The sequence below is a fragment of the Canis lupus genome, chromosome 29, assembly GCF_003254725.2.
Source record: "Canis lupus dingo isolate Sandy chromosome 29, ASM325472v2, whole genome shotgun sequence".
Taxonomy (NCBI): domain Eukaryota; kingdom Metazoa; phylum Chordata; class Mammalia; order Carnivora; family Canidae; genus Canis; species Canis lupus.
In genome coordinates this window covers 14,666,440-14,694,374 of record NC_064271.1, presented here as the reverse complement: position 1 = coordinate 14,694,374, position 27,935 = coordinate 14,666,440, and the positions used below count along the sequence as shown (strand labels likewise).

Sequence of the window (27,935 nt, the reverse complement as noted above, 5' to 3'; positions counted from 1 at the left end):
TATAAAATACCTTCATATCAACACCTAGATTAGTGTTGGATCCAGTAACTTGGTACTATAACCCAATCAAGTTGACACATAAAATGAATGGCCATACCTCTGGATCTCTACAGTTTAGTACAGTGCCTAGTGCATGGTAGGTAGTCATTAATATCCATCAACTACCTACTAATTAGTTCATTGTATAGGCTTTACAAAATACCCTATAAGATACAATGCTGCCCTCCTGTACTTAAGATCAAGATCGAAAGATACATCCCATGCAAGGAAATTAAGCCACCAGCACCAGGCAGTGTGTGATTCAGAGCTAACATGAGTGATACTAACACCAATTAAAGAAAAAAAACAAAAAAAAGACTGGGTACTGAGAGAAGGGAAGATCCTTGTTAGCAGGAGGAATGTGAAAAGTCCTGTTTGGGGGTCTGGTAGTCTATGTCAGGTTGTTATTTCATTGCCATTTTTTCACTGTTTGACAATAACTAACAACCCAGTGGGGTGGCTTTTTCTTTGCCCTCTCTGGGTCTGTAGCTGTCTGTCTTCAATTCATCTCTGCAGGTGAGAATGGCAATGAACTGTTTTCTTGGGGGGACGTGCCTCTGTGGTTTGGTTCCTGCAGAAAGAGTGGCCCTTCTGCCTTCTTTGAACTATCATCCTCTTGGATCTTGTGGGTCAGCTCTTAATTGGGTGGGTGAGGTGACTCATTTAAGCTATTTTGTACTTAGTGACTTCAGTGTTAATACTTTACTGACTGCAATAAATGTCATTTTGTTAATTAGTTTGGGAATCTTTTTATCTTGGAGAAAATAGTGGAAACTATTTTATGTACTTACTCAGATCATCTCCTATAAAAGTTATCCTTCTTAAGAAGCTAGAAGGCTTTATGTTATTCCACTATATATGATATTAAAAGATAAATATAAACATTTAAGGAAAAATGAATAGGAAAGCTGGTGTAGGGTGAAGTGTATTCATCCCTTTGCCTCTATTGCTGGCTGCTTCTGACTTACAAGGGAGGGTATCTGTGATATATGTATGAGAGGAAGGCACCCCGGGATTACAAAGAAGCCATGTAGTACAGAGCAAGAGACCTACTATTCTCTGGGATCTGACACTGGGGTGTGGCCTTTAGCAAATGCATCGTCATTGTGGGGACAAATTCAAAATAGTTGGAATTGGAATAGTCTTTAAACATTTTTAAGTCCTGAAACACTGTTTACACACAGAATTTTACATTTTTTAAAGACTTATTTATTTTACTTTAGAAAGAGAGAGACCACAAGTGAGTAAGGCAGAGAGAGGGAGAGAGAATCTCAAGCAGACTCTATGCTGAGCATGGAGCCCAAGGCTCAGCCTCACAACCCTGAGATCACAACCTGAGCCAAAACCAAGAGTTGGGTGCTTAACTGACTGTGTCACCTAGGCACCCCCACAAAATTGTACATTTAATTCTAATCTATGAAACAGCGAAAGCCAATGCTGGAAGCCAGAGTTGGCATGGAGGTGGCTGGGTGTAGGTGTGTGTATATGTGTGTGTGTATGTGTGTGTGTGTTAGTGGCTGAAGCCCACCAGCTGCGGCCTTCATTCTCTGTCCCGCAGGGGACTTTAGAAAATCCCTAAGGCTTCAGAGTACAGTGTGCAAACTATAAATTCAGTGAAATGGAATGATGCCTTTGCCTGCTTTGAAATCCTCTGGGAAAAAAAGTAAGTGACATAACTCATAAACGAGTTTTTACAAAAAAATGTTTTCTTTAAAATAATAATTATGTAAGAAATATGGGGACATGTCTTGCCGTACAATGTTAAATTGATACAGGAGTATCTAGAGTTACAGTGTGAAAAACCCCTTCAGTTGGCTTCTCTTTGCTGCCTCTCCCATGCTCACCCCAAGCTTTATTGGGAGTTTGGTGTGAAAGTTCCTAGATCTTTATTGTTGCATTATTTTATTAATACATGAGGGGAAAGGAGGCATTTATATAAATTGGTTTATATAAGACTTCTTACTCCATAGCTTTCCTATTTCACTTAATAGCATGCCTTAGAAGTCTTTCTGTGTCAATAAGATATACCTTATTTTTTCTAACGTTGTGTGTGAGAATCCCCATTTACCCCATGCTATCAGTAGCCCTGGAAATTATCAATCTTTGAAATATTTCCTGTCAGAACAGCAAATTTAAAATCTTCCTGTTGTTTTATTTTCTCTGATTGCTCATTCATTTGAGCATTATAAATTGGCAAGGTAGATTTTCTAGATCTGTTATGTTGAAGGCTGCCTAATGTCTAAAAAGAGATTTTAACCATGGAATCTGTTTAACAAATCTATTAACTGTTATGCTTTATGTCTCTCAAAAGAAAGTAAGGCCCTGAAACCTGTAAAGCAGTTTTCTTCTAGGATTCAAACATATATTCATGGACTTATAGTTATTAGTGGTCTTGAGTAGAGAACATTTTATTAATTAGAAGAAACTCATTGTTCTCATGATGAAATGTAAATAGAATTTGAATTAATAAATGCAATAGTTACCATCCCTACTTTGATTTAAAATACCAGGTCTAATATTAAAGTCCCAGCATTCTCTTTTTAACTGGGTTTTGGGTTCGTTTGTTTGTTTGTTTTTAGATCTTATTTATTTATTCATGAGAGGCAGAGACACAGGCAGAGGGAAAAGCAGGCTCCCTGCAAGGAGCCTAATGCAGGACTCAATCCCAGGACCCCAAGGATCACGACCTGAGCCAAAGGCAGATGCTCAACCACTGAGCCATCCAAGCATCCCTCCTTTTAACTGTTTTTAGCCCAGTTTACTTGTCAGTTTAATAGAGATTTTTAAAATAGAGATTTAATAGATATTTTTTCCTTTAAAGGCAAAACAAAACAAAACTGAGTATCAAGCTTTGACTTCTTATTTCATATACTAGTACATCCAGTAAGTTGCCAAACCAATCCATCATAAGGGGGCACAGATCTCCTAAGTAAATGCCACTAAAAAGGAATAGACTTAGTAAGATTAATAATCATTTTAATTTATAGCACTCTCTCTCCCAAAGACACTTGGGAAGCTTTGCAAACATTTGAACCAAAATGTACTTTAAACCACTGGGAAACAGATATGTAAACTTGCTTTAAAAAAAATAAAATACGAGCCTCTTAGAGTGGTCCTTCATATTCAGGGATGACACATTCATATTATATAGTTATCAGTTCAACAAGTTTTTACTGCATTTTATTTGTTCTCCCCGAAGCCTTATTTTTGATAGATGATGCCTAAGATATACTGGGAGCGTCCTTTCAATATCGTGTGACTGATGAAAGGCAAAACAAAACAATTTATCAAATCACACTGCATACATCCCTATAAATTTGGAGAGTGATGAATCTGTAGACCCATAGAACTTGGCATGTCATGTATTCATCAAAGGTAAAGCCCCAAACATCTCAAACACTCTGATGACAGGAAGGCTGATCTTACATGGGGGGAAAAAGAAAGTAATTACTCTCTGCAACTATTCCTATACTATAAGAATTCTTTGAGAGATTGAGAAGTTGTCTGTAGAGTTTGAGTTCAGAGATGTATGGAGAATTTGATATGAATATTTGAACAGAGGATGATGTCATCATATTCCTTTCTTATTTAGCAAAGTAAACGGGTTTACAAAAGGCTCAAAAACACCTACTATGCATTATGCTCTGTCTCATATTTATAGCTGCTTTATAAAGTTCCAAATAAAACATTTCCATTCTGCTCCAAGGAACTAAAAGACGATTATTTTGCCCATCACAGATATTTTACAAATGCAGATAAGAAACATATTGACCTAACTTCATTCTCTAATGGCAAGGTGCCCACCCAATACCTAATTAGAAATGAGTTTCATCCCTTGTAACTTGGTGAGTAGACTAATGAATTTTTGCAGTGTGCTTTTTAGTACAAAAGGATCAGAGAATAATTGTCTTCCTTGTCTGCTTCAAAAGCTCAAGATTTTTAAAGGTCAGTATTATTACCAACTCCTAAAACACTTACAATATTTCCTGAAAGCATTAGGAAAGTGGTGGCTTTTTTTTTTTTTTTTTAAGTGGTGGCTTTTTAGGATCCTTTGTGTTAGGATGTTCAAAATAGGCAAGAATTAATCTCCAGCTCTTGCCGTGGCCCTCTTGGGCCAGAATGCTCTGTCGAACCATACACTGTACTACTACAAGGACGTTAATATAGTGACCCCTGAGGGAATGTGTAATTCTGCCCAATTTGAAATTACCTAGTTATTATGAGATCCTTGCTTCAAAAGCCTTTTTATGCCTGTTTGTTGGTTGGTTTAGTTCTACTAGCACAACTTAGCATATAGTGATAGGGTGGTGTAAGGTTTTTTTTTTCCTTCTATTTTCCCCAGGCATTCAGAACTTCCCCCACTCACTTTGAGAAGAAGTAGTTATATTTAATTAAAGAAAATACCTTCCATATTTACCAGAAACCTTATTTTGGTGGCTAGCCCTTGATTCCCTGAGAATCCTGGCCTCTTTCTAGAATATCCTGGTAACTTTGAAGTTGTTTGAGTGAGAAGCTGGATGACAATAAATGCAGTTGAGTGGAAATATCCTCTTACAGGATTGTGAAGACATTAGAACTAGAACAAATGAACATTTCAGGGTAGATACTTTTTCACCTCAATTCCCAGATTAATTAATAATACTAGCTTAACACAACTTTTTTTTTTAATAGCCAACAATATTTGTTATCTGGTGGTTTGTGCACTTTTTTTTTTTAAGGCAGATAACTAGTCTAGCAGACTAACTAATCATGATGTTAAATAATAAGAATCATCAACACTGTTGAAAGGAGAAAATCCAAACAAATAAATGGATACTAGACTGTTTTCTCTTCAGTTCAATTCAGTTTTTTTCCTGTTGGTAAGTTATACTCATTCTCCTTTACTAAAACAGCTATAAGTTAGTGTCATCAAAACTCACCATTTTGCAAAACACAAACACACACTCCTGTGTGGTCATTTAAAATTTTTTTCCTTCCATTTGCATTTCCTCTCTTGAGTTAGATCCTGTAAAGTACATTTGTGATAACATGAAAATTAGGCTTGCCTGGCAGTGTACAGTATATTGGCTTATTCCAATTCCAGTTAAATTTAATGATGCAAACCTAAAACAATGTTTTAAAAAATAGTATGTATGTACATGTGTGTTTGGGTGTATGGGTAATTATATTTATACAAGCTTGTTTCTTTTTTATAAAATCTGATACCCTAAAAACAGGCTCTTTAATTATATATCTCTCTTAGTTATATAAAGAAAAAACTAATACGTGTTACTTTGGGTTTTATCTCTGAAAAGAAGTAATGGAAAGGATTTTTTACACTCCCCAAAAATCTGCTTGGTAATAACCATAATTATTTTTCTAAATTGATTACCATGCTCTCGGTGCTATTCTTCAAATATGTTATCTCTTACTTACCCCTAACTACCACTTTACCATCATGAGGGTGGGGTTAGTTCCTTTCTCCAGATGAATAAGGTGGAGTTTAGAGAAGCTGAGTAGGAGCATCTCCAAGGGAAATCTGGGGTTCATTCCAGGGCCAGTTGACTCAAGCATCAGAGCTCTTTGCCCCTGTCTCTCATTGCCTTGAGTTTCTACTAGTTACTCTTTTTTTAAAGATTTTATTTATTTGAGAGAGATAAAGTAAAAGAGAATGTGTGAGCACAAGGATCGAGGAGGGAGGGCAGAGGAACAAGCAGACTCCCCACTGAACAGGAAGCTTCATCCCAAGACCCTGAGATCATCCTGAGCCAAAGGCAGCTGCTTAACTGACTGAGCTACCCAGGTGCCCCCACCCTTTCCCGAGCTAAATACTCTTGAGCACCAATTTAGTTACCAGCAGAAAACAGTTTGTAAGTTCCTATGAGATCTCGACTTCCTCATTGCTCCAATTTCTCTCACCCGGTCCATCCTTCCCATCAGAGTACTCCAGCCCTATGTCATTAGTCCTGCCACTAGGCTCAGCTAGGTTCCACCCCAGGGCAGAAGCACGCTTCCCGCTCACCCCAGCTGGACGCTCTTCCCCAGTGCGCCCTACTCACCTTCAAATCTAGCCCCAGACACCACCTGCTCTGCCCTCTCCCTGCCACCATTTTCATCATGTTTGTTCCCATGACTCCCTTTCACAGGACCCTGTTCCTCTCTTCCTTTATGTCATAATGATATATATATATATATATATATATATATATGATATATGTCATTATATATATAATGATTATATATAATGATATAATGTAATCTATCTAAGTCATTTGATTTCTTTCCCCTCAGTAGACTGCAAACTACGTAAGGGGACTGTGACTCACCTTTGCATCCATGACAAGGACAGTGTCTGGCATGTGAGTGGACTTACATATTTGTTAAACACGTGAACTTACTAGCTGTGACTCTTTATCTAGAATAACACAGGTAAAGGACCATTCTGAGTAACTTTTGTGCTTTTAACTGGTTACAGAACAAATATATCTTTATTACTGGAAATTTGGGAAGCTCAGAAAAGCACAAAGAAGAAAATGGAAATTAATCATAGTCCCAATACCCAGAAAATATCAGTTAACATTATGGGGAAATCCTTCAAGTCTTTTTTTTTTTTTGTCCTTTTTTTTCATGTTTTTATTTAAATTCCAGTTAGTTAACATACAGTGTAATATTAGTTTCAGGTGTAGAATTTAGTGATTCATCACTTCCATACAATGCCCAGTGCTCATCACAAGTGCCCTCCTTAATCCCCATCACCCAAAACCCATCCACCATCCACCTCCACTAACCCTGTGTGTTCTCTGTAGTTAAGAGTCTGTTTTTTGGTTTGCCTCTCTTTTTTCTTCCCCCTCTGTTCATGTTTTGTTTTTTAAATTCTACATGAGAATGAAATCATATAGTATTTGTCTTTCACTGACTTATATCACTTAGCATAATGCACTCTAGCTCTATCTACATTATCACAAATGGCAAGATTTCATTTTTTATGGTTGAGTAACCTTGTACGATATATACACATATACATATACACACACACATACATACCTCATCTTCTTTTTCTATTCATCAGTCAATGGACATTTGGGCTCTTTCTATAAATTGGCTATTACTGATGATGCTGCTATAAACATCACAGTGCATATATCCCTTCAAATCAGCAATTTTGTGTCCTTTGGGTAAATATCCAGTAGTGCAATTGCTGAGTCGTAGGGTAGTTCCCTTTTTAATTTTTCAAGGCACTTCCATCCTGTTTTCCAGAGTGGCTGCACCAGTGTGCATTCCCACCAACAGTGCAAGAGGGTTCCCTTTCTCTCCATCCTTGCCAACACTTGTTTCCTGTGTTGTTGATTTTAGCCATTCTAATAGGTATGAGGTGATATCTCATCAAGTCTTTCTTCTGTTAGCAATACACTTATAAAGCAAACCATTTTAAATAAAGCATTAACATTAAAGAAAGAGTACCTCAAGCTTTCAAATATTTAAAGCGCATCTTCCATTTGTTAGTGAGCTAATATTTTAGGACTGGACAGTCATTTAAAAAAAATTGAAGAAATTGTATTCATTTTTTAAGTTGCCCTGAAGGTGAAGCAGTTTGTGTGAGTTAAAACCATTTGCCCAAACTCAGTTTGCCTATCTTAGTTTATATAGCTTTTTAGATGTTGACTTTTTTTTTTTTTCAAATGACTTCCTCCAGCGTTTCTACTCTTCGACGTAAAATGCCCCCTCTTTCTTGAAGACTTTCCAGATCACTAGAGAGGAACCTGACCCTGATCTCCAAAACTTGAGGGTACCGGATACTCCATGTTTAATCTCCCCTGAAGTCATCTGAGTTTATCCCCTCTTCTTGATGATGATGCACTCTTAGCAGACGGCAAAAGTCCTAGCTTTTCATTTAGCTATTGCACATGGAGCCTGCCACAGCATCTGTAACATGCTAGGCATTCAGTAAATGCCTGCCAAATTAATAATTATTAATATGTGTCCCATTGACAATAATAGACTAGCATCATTTTCATATATGACACATAGAAAATAATTATAAAAGTTGCCAGGGGGCAACCCAGGTGGCTCAGCAGTTTAGCGCCGCCTTCATCCCAGAGTGTGATCCTGGAGACCCAGGATTGAGTCCCACATCGGGCTCCCTGCATGGAGCCTGCTTCTTCCTCTGCCTGTGTCTCTGCCTCTCTCTCTCTCTCTGTGTCTCTCATAAATAAATAAATAAAATCTTTAAAAGAAAAAAAAAGTTGCCAGGGTCCAATTCACTGGCCAGCCTTGGTGGTCTGGGTTCCTTTCTTATGATGATGCCAATGTGATTGGCAGAGACAAATTTTAATTCCATGCATAATCAAGCCAAATTTCAGTTGGCTTGTGTTCCTTTGGACAAACTAAATTATGCCATTGTTCTGTCGGTATTTCAACTCTATAATCTGTCTCAATGTTTCTCATGCTTCAGTGCCTTTAGGACAGACAAGAATTTATAGATAAAGGACAGGTGCAACCAGAGTAACTCCCTCATGGAGATTACTGCTCAGCTCACAGCCTTGTCCTTATTACAGAGTCTCGAACACACATGTACCCCTTAAGTCAGCACTGAAGTGAAGAGCCATGAAACTTGGGGGGAAAGCATCAGCTTAATTCAGTAGCAGTTTTGGGGTGTGGTTTTCATGTAACACTTAGCCTACTGACTGGGAGCCCAAGTCCAGCTTGGTGGCTCAGCACCACTCAAATGCCAGCTTCTCTGCTGTGCGATGTGGGACAAGTTTCTTATCTCTCCATGTCTTGGCTTTTCTCTTTGTAAAAAAAGAAAATTATAAAATCTGCTTCAGAAGGTGATTGTAAAGATGAAATAAGATAATCCATTCAAAGCATTTAGCATGATGTCTGATATAAACAGGTTCTTTAAATAATAGCTATTATTATTAAAATTAGGCCAGAAGCAATAGCAGTGTGTGTATGTCTGTGGGTACCTGTGTGTCTGTAACTAGATATGGTGTGGCCTGAAAAAAGGTGAAGTCTTGTTGGCTGAATTACTCAAATTGCAAATAGGTCAGATTTTAACCCCATTCCCATCTCCACACATATATACGCATGCACGCTTACACTCCACAGCTGATCTTAGGCGGGGACAGTATGTGTGATCTAAGACACAGCAATGAGAAACAGTGCAAGCAGGGATGCCTGGGTGGCTCAACGGTTGAGAGTCTGCCTTGGGCTCAGGATATGATCCCGAGTCCAAGGATCGAGTCCTGCATCAGGCTCCCTGCAGGGAGCCTGCTTCTCCCTCTGTCTATGTCTCTGCCTCTCTCTGTGTCTCTCATGAATAAATAAATAAAATCTTTAAATAAAAAAAAAGAGAGAGAGAGAGAAACAGTGCAAGCAGCCTTTTCCTTTCCCTGGCCTGGGTGAATCCTGGAACTGCCCAACTGCAGTCTGTATTTCCAGCTCTTCTGGAGTGGGCAGTGTGTCTGACCAGGGAGAGCAGTGGCAGGGACAGTGTGCTGAGAACTAGGAAGCATTGGACACCTGGGTGTCAGGAGGCAGGCAAGAGGGAACCATGGTGCTTCCAGGTCAGAGTAAACAAAAACTCTTGGTCCTCGGGATCTAAGGAAAAAGCTCAGTTCAACCTGGTGGTGCCTTGTAGTGAAACAGTCACTGAAACACGCAGAACTTAGCCAAGAAAGGATGAAGAGCACGGCTGTCTATGCCCTTGCCTATGTTCTGTCTATGAAACACACCTTGGTGTTGTGAACAGTTTGGATGCTGGTTGACACAGGATGGGTGAGAGAGTTGGAGAGCTCAAGGCGAGAGGGCTCACTCTGTTGGAATTACCTGAGACGAAGTTTTCTTTGTATTTGGAATCTTCAGGATTTAGAAGCATTCCTTGGCTATTTAATGCATGTTTTAAAACTTGGTATTTAGATCTAGGAGGCCCTGTCCACAAAAGAAGACAAGTGAATCATGGCTAACCATATTTCAGGAGCTTTGAAGTCTGACTCAGAAATGACTGCTGTTGATTTAGCTCCTGCAAATTCCTGAGTGAAGCCCCCATTTATTTAGTCATTCATTCATGTAGCCATTTTCTTGACTATTTAAGTGTCAAGCACTGTGTTAAAAGCTGGGAAAACAGAGATAAATATTAGACACATCAGTAGGCATTTAGGAATAATTAGTTATACAAAATGAATCAATATATGATTCTCTGTCACCATCTATTATAAAGAAATGTGTGTAACAAAATAAGGATACAGCCTCCTCACAACTATTTATGAAGTATCATTGAAAATAATCATCTTCCAGCAAGGAGAGGGTGGTGGAGGAAAATTTTTTTTTAAAAAAGAAAAAGGCCCAGAAGAAGCTGACTCTTAAATGATATCTTGAAGAAGCCTGCCAGATGAGCAAGAAAAATAAAGAAATTCTGGATATAGGAAAGAGAACGTTTCAGAAATTGCCTGTGTTCTAAAATTGCTTGAGCATAAGAGTAGAATGCAGGGAGGAGAAGGAAGAGGGGAAGAGGAAGCGATATGGGTTGGTAGACGTGAGGTGTTAAGAAAGGCAGAGTGGCAAGGAGAAAATACAGAACATGGTTTGAATCCCATCTCTGCCAATTGATAATTGCTTTGTGACCTTGGAAATCACCCCAAGGTTTCATTTCTTCACCTACCACAATGCAAAGCACACATCTCTTACAGGGTTGAGGTAAGAATTTGTAGCCATGTGGACATGTAGGAAGTGCTCCATATTCGACTACAATAATTTTTCTTTAGCGAATTTGTGCTTCATTTGCTTGTTGAGAAGAGTCAAGATTTCAGTTGGCGAAGTGGCACCGTTTGCATTCATGTTCTAGCTGAATGGGAAGAATAGAATTGACTTAGGATTTGAGTCAGCTGCTCATCCTCTCTGAGTTTTTGCATCTGTAGAATGGTCAGCAATAGAACTTACCTTCCCACCTTATTATGAAGATTAAGTGAGATTGTGAACAGCGTTTAGCATTTAGTACCGTGCCTAACTCAACAGGAATCTCTCAGTATATGTTAGCTATTGTTCTGACTCTCTTGATAGGGGTGAGGTTGAAAGCAAGGAGATCAGCAAGCAAGGTAGGGCCAGGCCTTGTGAGATGGGCTGCAGAACCAGATGTTAATTTAAGAATGAAAATCAACAAGCCTACTATTCATTGAACGTGGAAGATAATCTCGCTGTTGATATTCTTTTCTTCACAATGTGCTTTTTCCTCTCCAGAATAAAAACTGTCACTACATTTATTTTTCTAAAGTATGCATTTCGTATTAAAGGCATACATTTCCCAAACAGTCAGGTCCACATTCCCTGAATGTCCCTACAAATGAACCATTGCAGTTGAGCGTCAGCTTAAAGGAAGAGGTTACTTTGAGTTCAATAAAATTGGAACAAGTACTAGAGACCACAGTTGGATTTAACAAATCAACAGAAGTCCAGCAGAAGCTGTGACTTCCAATCTGTACCAGATCTGCCCCCTTTACCCTGCACACAAATTTAAATATATTAAAAGGATTATTAGCCACATTAAACAGTTTAACAGAAATCAGCCTAAGTGACGAAACCATCTGGATATAGCTAGGATCAACTACTCTGGCTCCACTATAATAAAAAAAAAGTTGAAATCATCTCTGGTTCTCAAAAAGAAGGACACAAACTAAAAGCTGGCTTCCTTGCAAACAAATGGCAATAAATCGTATCGGAGTTCTTGAACTAGCAGAAACTAACTTTCAAGAACACCAGCGTGGCCATACATCGAAGATTTGGCTGTTGTCATCCAAACATTTACAAAGTCCTTTTTAATCTTGCAAGGACTTTAGAAGAAACCTACATTTGATCTAACCTCTCATGTTCAGGAAGGGCCGCCGTTGTACTACTCAGACTTGCAAGAATATGTGTGAATTACAGTCTCCATTTTTGCACTTAGCAGTTCCCATGAAGGCTTTGCCCTTGGGGCACCTGGGTGGCTCAGTGGTTGAGTGTCTGCCTTTGGCTCAGGTCAAGATCCCTGGGGTCCCGTATCAGGCTTCCCACAGGGAGCCTGCTTCTTCCTCTGCTTATGTCTCTGCCTCTCTCTGTGTGTCTCTCATGAATAAATAAATAAAATCTTTAAAACAAAAAAAGGCTTTGCCCTTTGTGCTTACATAAGACCCTGCATATTGCTGTGAAGGTCACCAGTTTTCATTCTCGTTTAAGTTGAAGAGCTGCAAATCATCATAAATCCTCTTTCACATCTGTAGTACTCCAGTAAGTTTCTCCTGGATTTTCTGAAGATGTTAAAGTGTTTTTCAACCTCTCAAGTGTTAGCTGTGTGAGTTTTCTCATTCATTATATTTTCCAGGTTATATTCTTCCCTCATAGCAGCTCAAGAACTAAAATGATAGCCTAGATTCTAGAGTATTGCTCAGTAAAGTGTAAGTACCCATTCCTTGGTTCCTGAGTCCTTCTAGTTAACCTGGTATGATGCTCACAGAATGTGATGAAAGAAGCATTACCTGCTTCTCCCTCTTATTTGGAAGGCACCTGGTGATCCTTGACTCCTTATCCCTTTGTATGTTCCCCTCCCTTTGAGTATGGGCTGGTCTTAGTGGCTTGCTTCTAACAAATAGAATACAGCAGAAATACTGGGATGCCATTCTAGCATTTGGCTACAAAAAGATTAGCTTCTTTAGGCACTCACTCATTCACTCTTGCTCTTTTGGGTCACTCCTTTTGGAGATGCCAGCACTTGTGACACAAAGCAGTCCTATGGAAGGGCCCATGTAGCAAGGGACCAAGGTCTTGCAATGACCCTACCCAAGCAATCCTTCCAGTGAAGGATCGTCCACAGCCCCAGTCGACACTTGAGTACAATTTCATCAAAGACTTTGAGCCAGAGGCACCCTAAACCTTGCCTTGATTCTAGATTCACAGAAATGGTGAAATAAAAAAAATTTATTGTTTTAAGCCTCTCAGTTTGGGGGTGATTTGTTATACAGCAATGATAATAAATACAGAGGCTAAGACTATAGATTCTGTAAACATAATATATGCATGAAAATCTTGCCTGAATCATGCATTAGTAAGTGGCCAAGGACTACTTATTTAATTTTTGTAAGCCTCAGTTTCTAATCTATAGAAAGTCTATACTAATAATAGTACCTTTTTCATAAAGATGATTATTTGGGAATTAATTGAGATAATAATATACATGAAGTGCATGACAGACCATCTGGCTCATAGAAAGCCCTCATTGAATGTTGTTTTATTATTATATTTAATGCTTACCACTTTCAGACACTGATTTTTGCCTAGAGTTCTGTCCTTTATCTTTCCATGACTTATCTCTGGGTGGTTCTCTTTTACTCCAGGATGTTACTTCCCACCTGTGTACTCGTAACTACCAAGCCTCTGCACCTCCTACAAATTCAAGATGTATGTTTGTTTCCTACTCAACAATTCCACCAAACTGTCCCACTCAAGGTATCTCAACTGAGAAATTCATTTACTTTTCCTCTCAGCCTCACACTAGCTATGGCTGCTATGTTGTCTTACTTAGGAGAAGCCATCATCTAAGAATCTTATTCCGAGTATGAATAGCCAAGATTGTGATAATCCTTTAAAACAATTACTGCAAGCACACAGTGCTCAATGTACAAAGATATTAATCATAATGTGCTAACAATTAGGGACTGTCTAAGCATCCATCAATAGAAAATCAATTTAAAAAAAAGAAAATCAATTAAATTATGCTCTAAATAATAACATTTATTTAGTCCTTGCTATGTGGTAGGCCCAATGCTAAGAGCATATATATATATTGTGTCACTTAAATCATAGCAAGCCTGTTTATATTCATTCATGGAATTCACACAGCCTGTTTTAAAGGATGCTAGAGGTATAGATTTACTACTATAGAAAGATACTCATGATATATTATACAATGAGAAAAGAAAATTATGAAAGATACATAGAATAGCAGAACATTAAAACACATCTATGTACAGATGTGAGCATATATATGGTAAATAATTTTTCATTATAGGCACTTTGCACAGTTTCAATATGCACAAATTTTCAGTTACCACGATTTAGTGAAGTAATGCCAATTCCACACCAGCGCAATTCAAATGTCGGTTGTTATGGTATATTTCTATGAAAAATAAGGTACAGAGTTCATTTGTAGCTCTTCAACCCACAAGTCACTATGTAAATAGCATGCACATTATGATAGGTGACCAGTCACATCGTTCTTTCAAAGTCAGTTGGTGATCAGTTTCTGCACACCTGTCATTCAGTTTATACAAGTGTATAGTTGTCTTGCCACCTGGTCTTCAGGAGAACACTTGGGGTACTTGAAAGCGAATGGACCAAGAAGGGTGAAAGTGCAGCAAAGAGACAAAAAGTGACAGAACTGCAAGTGAGGTGTGAATATAATGTGAATGGAGACAGAGCAGAAATGTCAGCACCACCACCATCTGGAGGTTCCACGTGGGCAGCAATTCAGTGGATGGGACCTAGCAGCACAAAGGAGGAGAGGGGTTGTGATGAGCAGATATCTCCCAGGTGAAGCAACCACAACAAGTAACTTACTTCCCATGAAAGGAACTCTCGGGGTTATTTCACAGCACTGAATGCACAGAGGATCTAATGTTCGATGCTGATCCAGAAGGAGAAAGGAGTGTGACAATTGGCCAGGGCATAGAAAAAAGATGCTCACACCATATCCAAATGCTGTGACAAGAAGAGGAAGGCAACCACTGGTCAAACGACTCAAACTTCTTCTGTAAAACAAAGTTACTTTTCAGTGTTTCTAATGTTTTAAATTACAGCACCCTAAATAAATATCAATGTTACGATTTTTTTTTCATATCCCTGTAGATTTATGGCCGACAGTAAGAGAGATTTTAATGCTTTGACCAAATCTTTTAAGGATCCTAATAGTCCCCAGCAATAATTAAGATAATTTTGCACAGTTTTATTTTACACAGTTTTATGGTCCTGTACTACTGGGAGAGCAAGAGTTGTCTGCATATGTTAGTTAGAGAGAGAGAGAGAGAGACCCCTGGGTGACTCAGTGGTTGAGCATTTGCCTTCAGCTCGGGTCATAGTCCCGGGGTCCTAGGATCGAGTCCTGCAATGGGCTCCCCACAGGGAGCCTGCTTCTCCCTCTGCCTATGTCTTCCTCTCTCTTTGTGTCTCTCATGATAAATAAATAAAATTTAAAGAAAAAAGTCTTTAAGATGTACATTAAGATGCTAATGATACTGTTTTGGAATGGCTGGATTACAGGTGACTTTTAGTTACCTCCATTTTGTAATGTCTCTACAATGAATATAGATTTCTAAAACCTAATCTAATCATTTAGGCATTTCTTCTTTAACATACATTTTTTTTAAAGATTTTATTTATTTATTTATTCATGAAAGACACAGAGAGAGAGGCAGAGACACAGGCAGAGAGGGAAGCAGGCTCCCTGTGGGGAGCCTGATGTGGGACTTGATCCCGGGACTCCAGGACCATGACCTGAGCCAAAGGCAGATGTTCAACCCCTGAGCCACCAGGCATCCCTTTAACATACATTTTGAGTCCCTACTAATTAAAGGAATTTGGCAAGTGCTGGACATTTAAGGAAGAGAAAGACATGGTCCTTCCCAGCAGAAGGTCGTGGAATAGTGCCACCGTCTGCCACATTACACAGGATTTTCACACTGCATGCCAAGTATAGTAGAGGCATCAAAACCAGTGAGAACACCGTAGAGAGAGCCCTAACTGCCTACAGAAGTTGGACAGGGCCTCAGGCCTTTTACCCTCCAATGTTTTACCCCCAAGGAAAAATGGATCCTAAATGGCCACACTATTTTATGCTGGAAGTTAGTAAGATCCATAACCCACTTTCTAGAAAACCCACTTTAGTTATAGGGCTCACAGATTAAAAAAGCAAAGTAACAATGTAGGGTAAAAGTCCACTGAATCTCCTGCCAAAAGTTATTCAGATACTTGTTTTATCTGCTTCCTTCAGTCGTTGAACCTCGACCAAAAGGCATCTCACGTTGGTTTGTTTTGTTTTTGCTCTACACGCAGTTTTTTTTAGAAAAGCCAAGCCTTTGTAATCAAAACTCTGAATAGCAAGGAGCACTGAGGCTATTTGGTCTGTTCTGGGCCTGGGGATGTAACTATCACAGACTGCTTCTGCACTATTCCAGTGCATTGTCACTGTTTGTGGTTTGCTTTCCATTTTGAGAGTTTCTAAATGTGTTTAGAGAGTTTAAAGTGTTTGTGGTGGCTTAAAATTCAATGTCTTCCCCAATCTCACTGCATTTGTGAGGTCACCTTGTTATTAAACTAACAACACCAAGTAGGGATACTTCCTAACATCAATAAATGGAATTCAGAAACAAAAAATCTGAGTACTGGATGAAAAACCTGTATGATTGGGGTTTTTCCCCCCCTATCTCTTCCCTGAATTCTTGTTGGTTAGAATGGTTTTATCTTTGATTCTGTGGCCTTATTTAGAGCACTTCCTCCTACCTCATATATTGAGGTACGATGGTAAATGAAAAACCTCACTGGTGTCTTGGCAAATGAGGCCTCCCGAGGTCAAGAGGCAATTGTGTGGTCAAGAGGGGGGATCCCTGGGTGGCGCAGCGGTTTGGCGCCTGCCTTTAGCCCAGGGCGCGATCCTGGAGACCGGGGATCGAATCCCACGTCGGGCTCCCGGTGCATGGAGCCTGCTTCTCCCTCTGTCTATGTCTCTGCCTCTCTCTCTGTGTGACTATCATAAAAAAAAAAAAAAAAAAAAAAAAAAACAGCTTTAAAAAAAAAGAGGCAATCAACATCAAATCATCTTGTGAAAAAGTTAGCCCTTTTCTAGTTTGCTTTCAACCTTATGAAGTCAAGGACTGAGTATCCTCTGTCCATAACACTTGCTAATCTTCCTTTTAGTTCAAGAATAGGTTCTCAGCTTAAGTTTTCAGCAGACTAGCACATTTAGCTAGAATTTAATATGGTGTATTTAATGTGGTATTTAATCTATGTGGTGGTAATTTATTTATCTAAAAGAAATGGGCCCATTTAAAGAAGGATGCAAAGAAAATAGTATGAGCATATGTTTCATGGATATGGCCAAAAATTTTACCAATAGATTCTGAAGAAGTAAAGTTTGGGAATATCAGTAATTTGGAAAAATTGTAGGCTGGGTCTTTGTAATTTGGGGATGGTTGCAAGTCATAACATAGCTATATCTCAGTATTCTCATCAATGGATAGGCTAAGTTATATGTGATTCACAATAATAGCTATCATTAATAGAACCTTTCTTTTAAAGTTGACATGCTCCTAAATATTTTATATATTTATATTGAGTCTTCACAACCACCCAATGAGGGATTAGCCCTACTTTGCAGAAAATGGAGCCAAGTTACAGAAAGATTTTGCCCCAGAAATATCCATTGAGTGGGGTGGAAATCAATCAAATCCAGATAGGCTCCCGATCTTGTGCTCTTAGCCTCCAAGATTATCAACCTAGGTTCTCTAGAAGCATTGCAATATTTGTTTTGAATTCCAGAGTCTCATATGTTCATCCACTTCCCCTAGATTACCTTCCAGCAATACCATTTTATTTTATAGAAATAGCTTCAGCTATTAGCATCCTCATTCATGCATCCTTGGAAGTTTGACAGTTGATGGCTTTACAGTATGGAATCTACCAATCACTTACTTGACTCTCCCATATCTCATTCAGCAGAGATTGCAACATGCATTTTGGAGAGTTAAATTTTTAGAAAAAATGTACACTATCTGATAGATAAAACATGGGTAAAGTATTTCAACACCTCTCACTAAACTGATTTTTTTTAAAAACTGCTTTTAACATTACCTTCTTATGATATGGCTATTATTATATCACAAGAAAAATAATTATTACAGAGTTGCCAGTGACTAGCAAAGGCTAGAACAAAATAAGAGGAATTGAATATACTAAGTTCCTACTTCACAAAAATATAGCAATAGTAATGAGGAGGGGAGGGCATTGAAACACTGCTTAGCAAGCTCAGCAGTTAAGTAACATGTTAATGACATGTGTTGAGAAAAGATGTGAGTATATCCTGCAGGATTGTGAATAAATCATTCTGGAAGTTGCATGTTTATTTTGGGATTTGAGCAGAGTGTTATGTGACCAGGACAGGTACATTCAGCAAATATCATTGTATTTCTGTTGAGCAACAGTATTCCTTTGGTGAGGGTATATGGACACTAGATACAGAGGGAAGAGAAGCAGATGCATGGATGAGGGTGTTAAATTCAATAGAGGTTAATGATAAGGAACAATGAATTACAGAAGCTTCTGAAAATCTGTAATCAAAATAAGAAGTGAGCTACAAGTAGAAACTGTAATCCATAATAACGCCATCACAGTGTATCTTAATTATTTGTTTGTATATAGCTAACACCTACCTCCATCAACCCTGAGCTCTCACAAGAAAATCCTGGGACTCTTATTCTTCCTTGTGCCCTTGTCATGTGGAGTAATGTCCGACACAAATTGAGTACAGAGTAATTGTTTGAATTAATAAATTGATTGATTCAGTGATTAATGGATGACCCAACTAAGTGAGATTGCTACAAGTAGCCAAAATTTATTTGACATCATTGGCATCTAAAGGGAGTCATATAACAGGATAAAACACAATTTCAGGACCCCCTGTGATGGTGACCAAATTAAGGTAGAAGATTTTCAGGAACAAAAACATGCATATTAGTATAAAACAAATACATACCTAAATGATTTATATGAAAGTTGATATTACATGTATGTTGCAACAATTCATTTTAATATATTCATTTTTTAAAAATCACTATCACTAATGTTGGAGAGCAGTATATTTAAAAAATCTTCCTGATGGTTCTGTGATGAATCCAGGGTCAAGTACTATTGGATTAAAATTGGGGAGAAGAAAAATAACAGGAAGACACATTTAAGGATCATTCAACAAGGTAGACAATAGGTAGAAAGTAGGATAATGGGTCGTGACCCAATAGTGGGACTTGAAATGGATTTAGTGGCTTCTGGCAAACATTTAAAAATTTAAATAGAAAATAGCAGAGTACATAACACATAATAAGAATAAATATTGTTTTCTGTCTCTATATATGTATATATCCATATATGTATATGCATATCATAGTGTACATGTTTGACAAAAAGGTGTTTATAAAACATTGGTTTAGGATGATGGGAGTATATATCAACATTTTTATTTTGCAGTGTGAGATCTGCAAAGTATCATATAGTCCATTAATAAGACCATTCTTGGGGCACCTGAGTGGCTCAGTTGGTCAGGCATCTGCCTTTGGCTCAGGTCATAATCCCAGGGTCCTGGGATTGAGCCCCGTATCAGGTTTCTTCTTCAGTGGGTAGCCTGCTTCTCTCTTTGCCCCTCATTCCACTTGTGCCCTCTCTCTCTGTCATGCTCTCTCTCTCTCTCTCTCTCTCTCTCAAATAAATAAATAAAATCTTAAAAAGAAAAAGAACAGTCTCTTTTTGTTTAGCTATTGTTTCAGTCATCTTTGGCTAGGTTACACTACAGTGACAAAGTAGCTAGGTGGCTTACAACTGAAAGATTATTCATTGTTCAATCTTTTTGTTCAACGTGAGTCATAGTCTTCATTCCAGCTTCCAAATCTAAGGAGAATCTCCGTGTGAGATATTTTTAAAACTGTGTAGATAGGAAGAGAACATAGTAGAACTATATGATGGTTCATAAAGCTTCTGGTGGGCAGTAGGATGTGTCACTGCTCTCAATTTACTGGCCAAGGAAAGTCACATGGTTAAGCCTGGCATCAATAAGGCATCAATGAATAGTGCCCCCGAGGAAGAACAGTGGGTATTTTGAACAGTATGGCAATTTATCACAGCCCTTAAGCAATTTCCTTGAAATTTTATGTTTGAGGGATATCGAGTCCTCGTACTTATTTTTTGTAGGAGTTAACTGAGATTTTGGTAAGAATTAGTTTGCCTGAGTCCTTTTGGGTAAATACTGCTGGTCTCTCTCAGAACTGGGATGCCACAAATCATTCAGTCTTCTGTCACTTTGCTACAAACAATGCAGCCCTCTGAATTGATGCTATTGTAGTTGAAAACTTTGTGAGACTCAGATGTCCTCATCTTTTCCTGTTCTTCAGATACCTAATGTTTGGCCTTGTATTAAACTTTGATCTACTGAAGGTGATTTTTAAAAGCAAACATTAAACTAGACTAAGATTCAATTTAAGAAATTTTCTAGAGATACTCTTGGAATCTGGAAATGCAGAATAGGTATGGATAGGTGGTAGAATTTGGAACTCTTTAGCTACCAAACTCTGGCTGGTACCAACTGGCTCATTTTGTTTCCAGAGAATTAATGTTGTTTCCAAAAATTAGCTCTCGTATGGCTCATTCAGGTAACCAGCATTGAATATGGAAATTAGATTTTTGTTCATACAAGTTTATTACATTATAGTTTATGAATCATAGTGGCTATGTGCCAGACTCCCTTTCAAGCTAAGCAACCTCTTCGCTATGTTATTCCAGCTGAGTCTTTTATTTGAAGTGTTTCTTCATCTTGGCTCATTTAGCCACAGACAGAAGTTGCCCTATGGGAGATAACATCTTATGTTTATTTACTTTATAGGATGATCACCTTTGGGCTCATTGCAAGAGCAGAACATATCAGAAAAGAGAAAAATCTGATTTCAGAAAGTCAGGACTCCGTTAACCTTGACATGTGCCTATCTTTCTTTGAGTAGTGTGATACAGAGAAAACAAATCATTGGATTGGGAGTCAGGAAACCTGGACTCTGATCTCTTTTGCTGGTTTGTTGTGGTGTGACTGGACAAGTTATTTTACTTCTCTGCTTCTGTTTTCTTATTTGTAAAACACATGATGAGTCTCCCCAAACTTCCAGTTTCAAGACCCTGTTCTACTTACGGAGTTTTGTGGAAGTCATAGATGGCTCAGCATAATCGTTAAAGGAGTTTTCTGTTTAGAAAATATGAAATAAAAATATATTTCCTCATATTTAGAAATGGTACGAAAAACAGAAAACCTACTGTTTAAGTTCTGTTAAATGATCCTTGCTTTTTCTCTGCTTAATGACAAATTCAAATTTAATTTTTGGCATGATACATTTTTTAAAGACTTGTCTGATAATTGAGATATTTAACTAATCATACAAAATATCTTTTTTTTTCCCAGCAGGCTCATTGAGATATTTACATATCATTAAATTCATTCACTTTAAGTGTACAGTTTGATGGGTTTATTAAATTGATACAGTTGTGCACCCATCATCGTAGTCCAGTTTATTTATTTATTTATTTATTTATTTATTTATTTAAGATTTTACTTATGTATTAGAGACAGAGAGAGAGAGGCAGAAACACAGGCAGATGGAGAAGCAGGCTCCATGTAGGGAGCCCGACGTGAGACTCAATCCCAGGACTCCAGGATCACACCCCCGGCTGAAAGCAGCACTAAACCGCTGAGCCACCGGGGCTGCCCCATAGTCCAGTTTAGAATACTTCCATCATCCAAAAAGTTTCCTTATGGTTCTTTGCATTTAATTCCTGTTCCTACCCCCAATCCCAAGGGAGAACTAACTTGCCTTCTGCCTCAATTTTTATCTTTTCTGGAAATTACATATAACTAAAATTATGTGCCTGGCTTCTTTCTCTTAGCATAATGCTTTTGGGGTTTATCAGTACTGTTGCATACATCAGTGAGTTGTTCCTTTTTCATTGCTGAATAAAATTCTGTTATACAGCTATCCCAGCTTTTGTTTATCTACTCACTAGCTGATAGACATTTGAATTGTTTCTCATTTTGGCTATTATGATGAATGCACCTGTGAACATTCACATATGAGTCTTTGTGTGGACATATGGTTTTACTTCTCTTGGGTGAAGAGATACCTAGAATTGGAATTGCTGGATTGTACTATTAGTGTATTTTTAACATTATAAGAAATTGCTTGCCTGTTTTCCAAAGTGATTGTACTATTTCATATCCCCACAGGCAGTGTATCAAAGTTCCAATTTTTCTTCATCTTTGCCAACAGTACATTCTTTTTGATTTTTTCCATTTTAGCAAGTGAGTAGTAGTATCTCATTTTAGTTTTTAATTTCCATTTCCTTAAAAATTAGTGATGTTCAGCATCTTTTCATGTGTCTGTTGGCCATTTGTATATCTTCTTTGGTGAAATATTTATTCAGATTTTTTGCTCATTTTTATTGGATTGTCTCCTTATTGCAGAATTATAAGACTTCTTTACGTATTTGTCCCTAATTTTTAAGAGATTATCCCTGCTATTAGCATGCGTGTGTATGCACTCTCACACACATATATAATATGCATTTATTTACTTACATAAAATTGTATATATATACATACTTACATGAAATCCTTTGGAAATAACAGAGTAGAACTTTTAATTCTGGGAAAGAAGCAGAATTAATTTTAAATGGTCGTTAACAATCATTAAACGAATATTTTGAGTAGTCACCTATAAGCTCTCAATATGTAGAATGGTCATTTACAAATCAAAAAATGGTTTCTGTTTTTTTAGTTTGTACCCTATTTAAGGAGAAAAAAACACCTTCTATAAATGTGTGAGTCCTGTCAAAATTATGTATTTCTGAGGAGGGATGAAGAAGTATCTGAGGAACTAGAAGGAGAGAGCTACAAGTCCTTTTTTAATGCTTTTTACTCTACCAGGAATTAAAACATCTGCTATATGAAGGGTGGTCTGTGGAAAGAATTAATGTTTTTCTGACATTGGCATCACTTTAAGTCACGATTCAAAATAAAGTTGCATGTGCACATGTGTGTTCCTGTGTGTGCATGCATGTGCATGCATGTGCACACATACACACACTTCCCCCATGAGAAAAAAGAATATATCTGTACTTCAGGTTTTTCTGCCAATTCTTCCTATTCCTTCCAGCCCTGAAACAAGATAATATCACTTATAGGAGTGTTGGACTAATTTTGGGAACAGTGAAATAATAAAATCCCTTACTCCACCCTGCAATTCTGACAAATTTGCAAACTGTACAACCCATCATCTGTTCCTCTTTCTGACCTCTTATGCCAGACTTTCATATTGTGATATCTTCCATCTATTCTCACCACTGTACGTAGAAATGAACTCTAAAATTTTTTATAACAAACATGACTGCAAGTGATTTTGGCAATAATCTCCAAAAAACTATAATTAAGACAAATTCAAAATTGGTTAATGTTAACTCTTTACAGAAAATGTGTTTACATATAGTTGTATACAATGTTCTATTCCCAGAGTTCCCAAAGCAAAATTAAAATTCACGAAAAGTTATAGCCTCATCCATTTAAGTAGCAAAGATAAGTCGTTCATTAAAATGACTAGGTCCCTTTCCAGTTACAATATGGTGAAGTCCATCAGCCCCACCAACACCCACGCAGCAGTGTCTCTCATGAATAAATAAATAAAATATTTTTAAAAAGCTAAGGATCATGAGACACTTAGGAAAGTTCCATCTTAAAAGAGAAAAAGCACAGCAGAGAAACAAAAAGAAGAGCCTTGTAGGAAACACAATTTGGAGACAGAAAAAACAACTCCCCCAAAATTATACTTAGTAGTCTTAGATAAGAGAAGAAATTGCATTCATAAAACAAGAATGGAATTTAATTTGTATAATGTATAATCAGAGAGCACAAAAGAACTCTGAGAAATTAGAAATCTAAAACTACAAATAAAATAATCTGTGAAAGAGATTAAGCCAAGAAAGTCTCTCATTAAATGGAGCAAAAGAAAAATTGATGGAAAATAGGAGAGCTATATGAAAATTGCAAGACCATATGTCTGACCATATTGAGAGAGATTTTAGAGAGTACTAAAAGAGATTGATAGGAATTAGTGGTGGGTTCACAGAAAACAAAGCAAACACAAAAATGAAGAAATTGAGCACGCTTTAATAATGATTATGGTATAAATACTGAAAATTGACTTTACAAAACAGTGGGAGAATGCACATAAGAGAGGATAGCATGAGCAAAGGACATTTGCAGTGTATTATGTTTAAAATAAGTAAGAGGTTATCTTCAATTTTAGAAATTGCAAACCTTAGTGATTTCTGTGTATAAATATGATGCCGAGTCTTATATGTTCCATGTTGTAATATTAGTGATGATGGATTTCCTGAGGGAGTCATATGCTCCTTTTATGTAGTGGCCTAAAATCATAGGGCAAAGTTAGGAACCAATCTTTGGAAACGAATAGTATTTTTCCCTTTGAAAAGCCCTCTCATTCATGACAAAATCAAAACATTGCCCTTCTCAGTGCCATGTGCTATGTTATAAATACAGAGATACTATTAACTTTTCCTATGCTAAGAGTTGACTCAATGTAAAATATGGTTATGAATTTTTGCATTCTGAAGCAGATGTAGCATATGGTCATCAGGCCTTTTACTAGCTTCCCACCTCGGCGAACTGGAGTACCCTTGTATTGCCTTTTCTATGGTTCTGGTAAGCTGTGCTTGATTATTTCAGTCTAAACCTTCAGAATGTGAAACTTCGTGTCTTAATTGGCTTTACTTGTTGAAATGTCACTTGATAACTTGACTATGCATTTATGTGGGCATTGATCTCTATATTGTCATTACCAAGGCTTTCTGGGTTAGCCTTCTGGTATGATTCAGTTTCCACAAAACTGTGGGTTCTGAGTTTTGATTAAACATTTCAAAATCAAGCAATTTAATCAAATGTAAGAAATGATGAGTTAATGGAATTGATATCTCTTCCATGAAGTCCAATCAAATCTCATCTGTAAAATAAATTAGCAACTGATCATCTCAGAAATTACAAATTCAGTTGCATGATTTTCTATTTTAATTAAAGAGTTGAAATAACTTTCAATTATGAATCGATTTCCCTCTTTCAGAATTGTCTAGGCTGTTTAAACATTCTTGACTGACTTTCTCCTAAGATGCAGTGCTCTTCTGAGCCACTTTTGATCCTTTAAGTGTGTTTGCCCAGAGAATACAAAGCCCGAAAAGCTAGAGTTACTTTCCAAGTGGATATATGGTTCTGGTGTCCCATCCCCTGACCAGCGAATCATAGATTGTAGCCTAAACTAATACCTAAATTAGGCAAGGAAGTATGCAAGCAAATGAAAAAAAAATCTTAAAAATTGGTACTCAGTTGAAAACTTAGGGCACCTGGATGGCTCAGTGGTTGAGCATCTACTTTTGTCTCAGGTTGTGATCTTCAAGTCCTGGGATCCAGTCCCACAGGGAGCCTGTTTCTTCCTATGCCTGTGTCTCTGCCTCTCTCTTTCTCTCATGAATAAATAAAATCTTAAAAAAAAAAAAAAAACTTTTAGGAAAGAGAAATCAGGAGAGAACCACAATTGGATTTGTATTTTAGGTGATCTCAGGTAGTGATATGGAGATCAATAATAATAATAACAGTTAACGTTCTGAGTGCTTCCTGCATGCAACTCATTGCCTGCAGTTCTTTACATGCATCAACTTATTTTTTTACATGAAGAATGCACAGCAGAATATCCATTTTACAGGTGAGAAACTCGAGGCACAAATTGGTTAAGTAAATTGGCCAAAGTCAGCAAACTACTGGTGGTTGGTAGTCTGAACCATGCAGTGTGGCAAGATCAATCAGGAAGCTATTGCAATAGTGCACATGAGAATGGATGAGGGCTTGAACTAGGCCCTGCAAACCGAGGGTCAACTTCATAAAAAAACATCTTCCAGTGTTGTCGTCATTGTGGGGCATGCCTGAGACTCAGTTAAATTCTAAGTGATAATTACTGTGTTGGTGTGTATGTGTGTGTGTGTGTGTGTGTGTGTGTGTGTGTGTGTGTTTTAAACTATGTCTTGACATTATTCCAGTGGTGCCAACCTGGGCATTCCTCCCAGATTTTTTTTTTTTTAAAAAAAGCTCAATCATAGACTTCTCTGAAATCCTACATAGATGTGGTTTGGCTTCTTATCCAAAGAAGCACTTATAAATAACTCAGTTGATCAAGGCATTAGTACAAATCTGCTAATGGAATGGAGTTTACAAGGCACGTTCCACAGACAAAGCTTTATTCAGATCATACAATCACATAGATGAACTGACAACCAGAGGTTCAACTGAAATATGGCTTGAAAAGTTACACTTTCAGGTGTGAGGATATAGGCATGTTTATATTGGTTTTGCTATGATTCCATGCTAATAACGGAGAAATTTGTGACCATCATTGCTTGCTGTTACATTTAATGCTTTGATCAAAAGTGCTTGAACAGTGATATCTTTCCTACCAGGAAACTAAATCAAGTTTTTTTTTTTAATCAAGTTTTAAGTCAATTGCCATCCTGATAGAGCCAAAACATTTCAAGAGTAAAGACTGCAAAGGTAACAGAACTTTCTAGAGTAGTACAAAAGTTATCAAAGAGCAGAGGGTTGGATCACTGAAAAAGTGGCTTTTTTATCTAGGGATTTTTCATTTATTCTCTGTGAGGCAGAGGTTGTATGAACACCAGATGCCAATCACACAGCACCAGTGGATTTGCAAGATTATAAGACTGGGGGAAAGTGAAGGTTAAGCACAGGGTACAATAGAGATTACTTATGGTAATGAATTGTATATTTTTTCTAGACAGAGTTGGATTAATGTCCATCCTGAAAAGAGATTACAATAGTTCTGAATCTTGCAGCAAACAATTAAGCAGATCATCCATGTTCAACATGTGAATCAAAAGTCCTAAAGAATATATGATTTATCATATACAAGGAGAAAAATTAGCCCACTACCTAACTGTAAGCACGAGATACCCTGGGGTGTTGTGAGGCAATGGAAGCAGTGTGCTCTGTGCCGCAAAGTTTCTTTGTCCGAGTGCAGCCTTGAAGAGATCGGGGAACTCAGTTGTCACAGTCCACTAGTTACAACCCCATTGGTAAAGAGCATTCCTACCTTTCATGGCTGTCACAGAAGTCAACTCTGCCTGCCTCATTAGTATGTCACCTGGCCTCTGGTGGAAGTAATGAGGTATCCCAGGTGGCACTGCGTGTCCATATTTTGTGCGGTTACAGAATCTGACCCCAATGTCTGTTCTTCATTTTTGGGATGTGGGTGAGGAGAGTGCTGTTTGTCCTTATGGTGAATCTCAGGCTGATTCTTTACTCACCCGATTAGGAATGTTGAGCTCATTTTTTAAATCTGTCTTTGATTCATTTGTAGAGTATACTTTTTTGCCATCGACTACTTTTTTAGAAGATAGTACCTTCTGTACGTGGCTTTCATCTGACCACCAAAAGAGCATTTTTTTTTTTCACACTGAGAATGGCACATTGCTTCTGAGATTCTTCCCCCAAATGTTATCACCTCAATCTTATCACGAGAAAACATCAGACAACCCAAATTGAGGGACGTTCTACAAAATGATTGGCAAATATCCTTCAAAAGCAGTATGCTTGTGCCATGCAAATTAGAAGATACCAGTAACCAAACCCCCATAATCTTACTACCCAGCAATAATGACCATCGACATCTTCAGGTATACCAGATCTTTCTCTGTGTGTTTATATTCCTTCCCACATTTTTGGGGGGAGGGAAACAATATTATGCTGTTGTGCTTATGGTTACTTAACTACTTAACTAACTTCTTTATTCTTTATTCACTTAAAGATATATTGTAGACAAATTTCTTTGAAAAGTCAATATTGACCTACTCTTTGAGTGTCATATGGTGACCTATGGTGTCTCTGTCTATGGAAAAGGACTCAAAGCAGATAATCTCACAGCCTTCACATTATGCCATTGCTTCTACCTGCCCCTCTTCATACTGTGAAGCCAGTGGACACCATTAGCTCAGTCCACCAGAGTCTTTGTCCCAGGGGAGTAACT

At 37.8% G+C, this 27,935-nt stretch overlaps 1 protein-coding gene and 1 long non-coding RNA gene across 13 annotated transcripts in view; one reads left to right on the top strand and one right to left on the bottom strand.

The window, feature by feature from the left end:
* The window catches only part of LOC112678529 (cytochrome P450 7B1), a 174,221-nt gene that overhangs the window by 103,555 nt on the left and 42,731 nt on the right, over window positions 1-27,935 (top strand). Inside the window, exons 1-2 of one of the 3 annotated variants that reach the window (XM_025477843.3) lie at window positions 6,304-6,377; window positions 13,380-13,491. The exons of the other annotated variants lie outside the window; for them this stretch is intronic. Coding sequence (XP_025333628.1) covers window positions 13,442-13,491 — 50 coding nt within the window. The 5' untranslated portion in view covers window positions 6,304-6,377; window positions 13,380-13,441. Of the gene's footprint in view, window positions 1-6,303; window positions 6,378-13,379; window positions 13,492-27,935 lie in introns of those variants that run through there. 3 annotated transcript variants of the gene reach the window in all.
* Window positions 1-27,935, bottom strand: part of LOC112678530 (uncharacterized) — a 67,303-nt gene that overhangs the window by 37,910 nt on the left and 1,458 nt on the right. Inside the window, exons 3-8 of one of the 10 annotated variants that reach the window (XR_003147637.3) lie at window positions 22,443-22,481; window positions 18,788-18,939; window positions 16,540-16,783; window positions 14,602-14,792; window positions 10,679-10,861; window positions 4,959-5,044 (exon numbers count right to left, since the gene is read on the bottom strand). This is a non-coding gene — a long non-coding RNA (uncharacterized LOC112678530). The remainder of the gene's footprint in view (window positions 1-4,958; window positions 5,045-10,678; window positions 10,862-14,601; window positions 14,793-16,539; window positions 16,784-18,787; window positions 18,940-22,442; window positions 22,482-27,935) is intronic. The other 9 variants (XR_003147642.3, XR_007407022.1, XR_003147638.2 and 6 more) reach the window with 9 other exon arrangements.